This window comes from Athene cunicularia (genome assembly GCF_003259725.1).
Source record: "Athene cunicularia isolate RWA chromosome 19 unlocalized genomic scaffold, athCun1 chr19_part1, whole genome shotgun sequence".
Taxonomy (NCBI): domain Eukaryota; kingdom Metazoa; phylum Chordata; class Aves; order Strigiformes; family Strigidae; genus Athene; species Athene cunicularia.
The window spans coordinates 25,418-33,656 of NW_020799124.1; the positions used below are offsets into that span (position 1 = coordinate 25,418).

At 40.3% G+C, this 8,239-nt stretch overlaps 1 protein-coding gene across 4 annotated transcripts in view; it reads right to left on the reverse strand.

Annotated features, from left to right (window-relative positions):
• SMTNL2 (smoothelin like 2) overlaps positions 1 to 8,239 on the reverse strand; it is a 35,986-nt gene that overhangs the window by 10,685 nt on the left and 17,062 nt on the right. For all 4 annotated transcript variants that reach the window (XM_026861898.1, XM_026861897.1, XM_026861896.1 and 1 more), the window contains one exon: positions 427 to 514. In XM_026861898.1, the coding sequence (XP_026717699.1) occupies positions 427 to 514 (88 nt within the window). The remainder of the gene's footprint in view (positions 1 to 426; positions 515 to 8,239) is intronic.

The window sequence follows — 8,239 nt, forward strand, 5'->3', positions numbered from 1 at the left end:
CATGGTTAGGAGTCAGCATTCTTTTCAGTTTTATGAAATGCTGCATGCCTCAGTTTTTTCTAAAATGGAGACAGGAAGTCCTTCCTCCACTGAATGATGGAAGCAGACAGGTAATCTGCAAAATGTTTTGGGATGCAAGGCTACAATATCACCAAGAATAGCAGGCTTTATTATCACTAGTGCCCCAAGATAAAATGACAGTAAGAGTTTTTAATTTATAAAACACCATAGTGCATGCTTAACTATAAAGTTTAAAAGTTGAACTCCTAATTAAATTAGTAAGTAAACGGTATCAGTGCCACAGTATGTTATCCATGCCAAAACCATAGCAGATTCTAATGCTTCCAACATGTGAGAGCTGCTCTATGACTGCCAGGATCAGGTATTTTACAAATAGTACTACTTCATCTCATGCCCTGTTCCTACCTGATGAAGACTGATGCCCATTTTCAATGATGGAAGAACTAAAAACTCTTCTAAACTCAGGTTTGTGGTGGTCATCCAGGTCTACACTCTGTCAGAACAGACAAGAGACATGACAGCTAAATTTCAAATAGCAGAAAAAGGTGGAAGAATATCCAGAACCGCCTACCAAGAACAGGTCCTTCCTTGTGCTAGTGACAATACAAGAAGGGAATAACTATTTAACCCTAAGAGCCAAACCTGGAAACCGAGCACTGGCAATGCAGGACTTGTACCAATCTTCACATACTTGTCCTCACAGACCCCATGCATGTAGCAGGGCTCTTCCAGATGTGTTAGATATCACCACCCACTGTGAAGGTGATAAACAGAAGACTCCACACAGTAGCGTAGAGATTGAGGTTGCATAAAATGCTTAATACTCTATTTTTTTTCTGCATGCTGCAGAAAACATCACGTTCTGATAACGTACTGTAAAAGTATTACATAAAGTAAGTATAATCCTAGAACTTTACACCTGCATTATACTCTGAAACTTCTGTAAGGATATTTTCCTTCTGGGAAAAGCACCAACTTTTCCCATAGTGTTTGCCAATATAATTCCAGAAAAATCAGCCAAGAATTTTTTTTGGTGGTTGTTTTTTTTGTTGTTGTTTTGTGGCAGGGGGCATGCAAAAAATCATGAGGAACTATGTGATTTTTGGCTTGCAGGAACTAAAGCAAGAAGAAACTGCTTCATAGACACTATTACTTCAACTAAAAACTGTAGCTTCCAAGAAGCAGCATATACAAGCAATAGAGTGAAATTTACCAACACAAACTCCATGAAAAAGATTTAGTTGATTCTAGACAGATACTCAACTACTAGATTGGCCAAAAATTTAAAAAAAAATAAAGAAAAAATCTGTAATGTGCCATTATAAACATAATCAAAAATTCTTATGAACTCAATCCAAGCAATTTTTGGATTTTTTAGAAACAGAAAGATTGAAGAGATACTGAAGAACATTTTATACTTAAAATATATTAAGTATATACTTATATTAAGTATACTTATAAAAACAACAGAACAAAACAGAAAAGGAAAGAGGCAGAGTGTATACATGTAATAACTTAGTTTGTCTCTGCTTTCTGTACACAGGAAGTATGGAGCAAAATGATGGTTTGAATTGCCTTATTTATTACACAGCTTCACCACAGATTATTAGAAATTTATTTATAGGGTGGAAAAAAGTATATTATTTAAAATACAGGAAGCATTTGATCAAGATAAATCAACAAAAAGTTTCTTGGAACTTGTCTGCTGCTTACCATGCATCTGTTTATGCTCATCCCAACTAAGAACATCAGACAACAACATTAATGCCCTTAGGAGATTTATTGAAAGCATTTGATCTTGTTAGATGCTGCAGAGTGCACAGACTGGTTTAATATCCATTATCTGAGATACTAGAACTTTCATTACTTCAAGTAAAAATCCCACTCAACTCCTAGTAACTACCGTCTGAGATCTTGCTAAGAATTTGTTAACAAGTATTAGATTACAGTAAGGCAGCCTAAACGCAATTTGGTCATAGAGTATACAGCTGTGGGCTTAGATACTGATCCCCCTAGATATTTAAGTGTCAACCTCCAACTGATTTCAATGGAACACAGGTGTACGTAGCAGAATCTGAGCTACACATCTGCATTACTGAAGTTGGAAAAAATCCTTCTTTAAGGAACGAACATTAAGGTTGGGCCCTACACTCTCAGATCACCGTCGGTATCCAGGCTTTTCAAGACTACAGCATAATTTGGAGAAACCATTAAAGTGTGGAAAAACCCCATTAACCTGACTTCAAGATGAGGACCTTGAAGCAAGTGTCTTACAAAGCTATATTATGATAAAACACAGAGAGGAATGGTGGCAAGACATGAGATACTGTGAAATATCTTTAAGGCTCAGCTTGGGTGGTGTATTTTAGTATATTGGGTTGTATACTATTTTTTAACCTGGGGTCATATTCTCATGTGAACTTTTTATATACCAGGGAGGAAAAGAGCTAGGATCACCCGAATATGATTTTCAAACAGAACAACACAGAGTTCAGAAGAGGACTGGAGACTTCCTGAAAATGTGGAAAACGTACTCTCAGAAAAGACGACTTTTAAAGGGTCCTCAGCCAGAAACTTTCATTTAATTCTCTTGCCTAGTTTCTCAATGATCTCCCTGGGGTTATATATGCATTCACATGCTCCACTAGATAACAGCACAGAGGTTATATGATGAGTCAAGTGTTTACCATGAAGATGCAATAAGAGGTTGCTTTTAAAAAAAGAAAATACAACAACAACAAAAACCACACAACCAACCAACCATGCACACCACCTTATATTAGGACAATATTGCTTATAGCCCCATTAAGAAGACTAAGAGATTTCCACTGATGCCAAATGAAGACTTCAGGTGCACTCAAGATAGCTGGGACTTAGAATGTCCATTCCACAACTAGATTAAGCGTGCCTTAAGATACATTGAAAGCTCTATAAATCAAATCTGTAACAAAGTTCAGTATCAATCCAAACAAGTAGAACTTTTGCTTCATTTTAATTTTCCCCTCATTTTAAAAGAAAGGAAAATCAACTAGACTGGGCAAGTTGGAATGTTCAAAACTTCCGACTCCTTCCCAGCATCTAAAACTTTCTTACAAGTAAAAGCACTACAATGCAGCTCTCCAGGTTCCACCGGTTTTTGTGGTATCTCTCTTATTACAGACAGGTTTTCAGAAGAGCTCACATTCAAAAATGCTGCACTCTTCAGATATTTACTCAGCTTAGGTCCAAAAGGAGTGATGAATTCTTTTGCACAGCCAGACTGCAAACCTTTTTCACAACACATTTTCACAACTTCTTTAAAATAACATATGTCCTAATAATCAAAAATATTCTTCATTTCTATACCATCTGCTATCCTCACATGCTTCCATATGCGCACAGTCTGTCTTACTGCTGCTAAACTGGATCTGTCACTGTATGCAGATCTTTTAATCTGGAAAAATAAATTATTTTGAAACTTCAATCTGTCAACAAGAAGGTACTATGCAGTAGTAAATTCAGTTATCACTAGCTATCAGGATTAATTTGACAAAAGTACACCAAATGTTAATTATACAAACCATGGAGAACCAGGGGTTCAGAACTTTTATTGCTGTATTTAGTGTAATTGAGATCCTAGTCAACAATTACTGCCCATATCCAAACTGAAATGTAAAGCACAGCTAATGCAGCTCCCTAAAACATATCCGTGGCACACAGTTAGAGCTGTTTAGTCATTCATGTCAGCCATTATAACCTGAATGTGACAAATGTCTGTGGAGACTGTAAACATAAATCTTTCTAAGCTGGGGGGGGTGGGGACAAGCAAAACAGCCAAATGAGGTAGTATCCTACACACTGAACTGGCTTCCTAATGCTGTGACAGGTGCTGCATTGATTTATTTTATGCAAACCTGATTACCATGCTAGCAGTGCCAAGGAAGAAACTGCTATCAGGTAGGAGGACGGGGAAGGCCCATGTGCTGATAAAACACAGGGAGAATCTGGGATCAGATTCTACCATACATTTAGCAGTGTCAGGCTAAAGTGCTTTAAAATCCACTTTGGAGATGCTAAGCTTCTGACAAACCCATGTGTGTAACAATACTTCCTCTGTCAATACTGGCTACATAGCTTATAATAGAGGGACAGGTACCTATATCTGCGCTTAATAATGAGAAGTACTCATTTGTACAACTCATGTAACAACAACATGATGAATAACTGGTGAAGAAGTTGAAGAAAAGAAAGTTGATATTTTGCATGTCTTACTCAGGCTTGCTCTTATAACTAATCTCTCTGTAGCTCAGAAGTCTCAATGTAATGTAGGGTGATAATACTTTCCACAGTTGTAGGGCTGCTCGAATTCCTACTTCACTGCAAAGAAGTTAGACCTTGGAGATCCATAACTGGATGCTGCTATAAAACAGGCAAATATGTAAGCCAGAAGTGTAAATCCCACACATTCAGAAAAAGTAAGCAACATATCACAAGACTGGAAAGTAAGAAAATGCAATTTTATTTCCTCTCTGAGCTTCCAAAGTGCGCATCTGTTACGTCTTCAAGCTTTTGCCTGCAACAAAGTGAAACTGTAGAAGAATGACGACAGACAAGATTCCTCTCTCTCAAATGAGAGATCTCAGTCATCCAAAGTCTTTCATAAAAGCACCAATTATCAAAAGGATCATGATAAAAATCACTGGATCTAGAAATGCCATTTAAATGTGAGAGGTACCTCCCTCTCTCGTTACACATGCTGGATGAAATCGATGCTTCACTTTGGTGAACACCAAAACACCACTGACTTCTGCAAGGCAAGACTTGACAATCTGTTCCTTGCGTATAAAGAGATCATTAACACATCAGAAATGGAGAATGATGAAATGTGTGAGAAAAGACTGCTAGATGCCAGCAAGAACTGCACCACATTTACCCCTTAATTCTTTTACTAGAAAGCCACTGTCCATCAGATAATACAAATATTCTCTATCTGTAACTGGCCCTGCAGCTTGAAGAAAAAGCCTTGAATGCCATGAGGAAAGCTTTTGCACATGGAGTGATCTCTGAATAAAAATAATAGAAGCACTTTTCACAGAACCTTTTTGGAGCAAGGCTAGATAAAAATGCACAGCAAGGAACAATGCTACCTTTGCAGCTTCAGCAGGTGATCATGGTTATGTCACAGTGAATTAAAACAAAACAACAACAAAAATGATCTAGGTAAGGACCAAGGCAACCTTGGAATGCCATCATTCTAAAAGGACACTTGCAGGATGTGTAAGGGAATAATAAGAAGGAAATGGAACTATGAGACTTCCTTTTATCAAATACAGGAGTTGAGATGGTTTAGAATCGTAATATGTAATTCCAGGTGACTGCTGTATCACTTAATCTCCCTGTCTGTATACCCCAGGTCATTATGTCTCATGCAGTCACTCCCAGGCTGACTAACTGTTGGGTGCTATCAGGTCACCACAGATACCAGTGGGTAATATTTACTTAGATCTTCCCCAGTGGTCATAGCCAGCTATTTGTGTCTCTGCTGCTTTGATCACTGCAGGCAGGTTCTCTGCAGAGGTCTGTCCAGCACTCTGTCCACACGGTATAGAAACTCTTCTGACAGTTTAAAAAGAGAACACCCTTACAGTATTTTTAGTCCTCCCTGTCCATACAGACATCATGCTCAACCACAAACACTGCAGAAAGATCATAAGTGATAAAGCTCCTGCCCAAATGTAAGATCTGATCAACAAAAAAGGTCACAACTCTTCCTTTCTAACAATCACAAGCAGGTAGGAGGGAGACCTCAGTGACTGTCATCCTCTGCAAACAGCACCAATCTCCTCAGTAGTGCAGCTCTGGCTCCAGGATTCCCCTTTAAAACTAATTCTTCAGACATACCCTATTTTCCACCTCTGCAAAAACAGCTCTCGGATTGTGGCCTGGTCAGGGAGTCAAATTAAAGTTTGGCATCAACATACGAGATGGACTGATCTCCAAATCACAGTGGCTAGGTTAATGGCTGTTCAAAATTTCACCTAAATCAGCATTTAGACTGTTGTATACCAAAATTCAAGGACAGCATAGCAGAGGTTGCCGGAAAATTAGACTTAAAAGGAGATTTGTGTCCTTACTTCTGAATTGTCCTTGGAACTCCCTGGCTAACTTTTTTCAAACAAATCACCCCAAAAAATAATCTAGCAATATTAGAAAATAATGGTTCAGACACTGAAAACGCTCAGAATCTCCAGTATCCAACCTGCAATCTGCAGAAGGTAGTCTTAACTCTTATCCCAAGTATTTTGCTAGAAATGTTGAAGGCAACTGAATCCTGACTTTTGCTGGGATAAAAGCTGTCTTGACTGCACAGTAAAAAGGAACTCAATCAAGAAATCTTTTCAGGGGCAATAGGGTACATCTTGATTTGCTACTATTTCCAGGTCAGTACTATTTACTCTTCGTATCTCATACCTACAGAAGTATTTACTAAGGCTAGAAGTGTCACCAGTTTTACCACAGGAACTTGTTTACTGGAAAATATACACAGTGTCATTTATGATATCTGTTTCAAGCGTTTTGGTCATAAAACCAGAAATTGCAAGCAACTGAGGGAACACTTTATTCATTACAGAGAACATGGGAGACCAGCACAGTGACAAAGGCTTGCTCTTGTAGTCATCTGAGCACAGGCACATCAGGGTCTTACACACAAAATCATGTTTTCGCTGCGTGTGTTTGGCGTGTGTAGCTCTAGCTGTATCTCCCTGGGTTCTCAACACTGAAATTCCTTCTTGGTCATCTATGTTCACTTGGGAAGTTGTCCAGCCTTCTGGGAAAAACTGCTGGGAGGGCACTGAAGGACTATGAGTACTTAAAGTGATCTTCCCTGAACCCTCAAAGCAAAGCAGGAAAGTTTAAATCCAGACAAAAGTTCGTTCTGTGCTTTAACACAAAGTGATACCTAAAGCTGGGTATTGCCATAACCTCGACGCAAAACTTTTCACAGAGTGTGAACAACACAGTTCAGTGTAGGCAGTGGTGATGGAGCAGGTGCGATGATGTGAGGGACCACACCCACTCCCTCATCCCTTCCATGTTGCTCAGCTCACTTCTCTTCCTTGCAATACAAACAAGTGTGGATGGCTCCACAGAACAAAAAGGAATGGATCTGAAAGTTGTGTTTAACCTTTGTAATGTGGAGGAAAAGACATCAGTTGTCATGACTATGTTGGCACAATGCCTCAAGCAGCAGCTTTACCTTTGCACCTGCCCAGCTGTGGGAAGCCCTTACGGCCCCATTCTTGAGTCAGTAGGAATGAAAAGGGCTGGAATGCAATACAGGCTCTCTGCTTACTCCCACCAGTTCACCTTTGAGTGAATTTCATTTCCAAGCTTTCATTATATTTTCCCATCCCTAAAGCTTGGATAGACCACAGACCAGCTTTTCATGCTCAAGCAGTCTTAAAGACCCCTTAAAAACATGGCTTAATCAAGATTACATGAAATAGGTTGTCATCTGCGAAAACCATGTCTCTAGTATCTCAGTCTGATGTGACTGAATCACAGTGTACTGTCTGGCTGTCACCTTCTGGTGTCAAGAACTGTACAGGAGCTCTCAACTCTGTCCACAGAGACGAACACACAGAAAAAGCATTACACAAAACTTCTCAGTGCCAGATGAGCTTCCTGCTAACTGCAGTTCCCATGCACCAAGTTACAAGGCAGAAAGAGTTTTAGCACTAGGAGGAATATGCGTTTGTGCTCGTGTAGGCCATGGAGACCATGACAGCTCGTCCAAGGCCCACTTCTCAGGTACAAGCTGCAGCAGTACAGGACAGCAGTTGTGCAGCAAAACTGTTTCACCATAGGATGCTAAGTCACCATCTTAGGAAAACATGTTACTGCCTGCTATATGCTGAGCTGTTCTCCTTTGTGAGCCTGCCAACTGGCAAACCGCGTTGCCGGCACACACATCTCCCTGAATCGAGTCCAGAAAGGATACACAGATGTTCACTTACATGTACATATTGACAGCTGAGACTGCCTCAGCTTCTCTTCTCGCTTTTAACCACCCTGAACTGAAAGCTCGCTGCAGCTCTGACCACGGTCCCGGCTCGGCCCGGCAGCGCCGTCACCAGGGTCACCTCGCGGCGGTGCCGAGGGCCAGGGCCGTTTCTCAGCGTTCCTCCCAAACGCCCGCTGACCCGGCCCTGCACAGAAGCCCCGCGGCCCCAGGCCT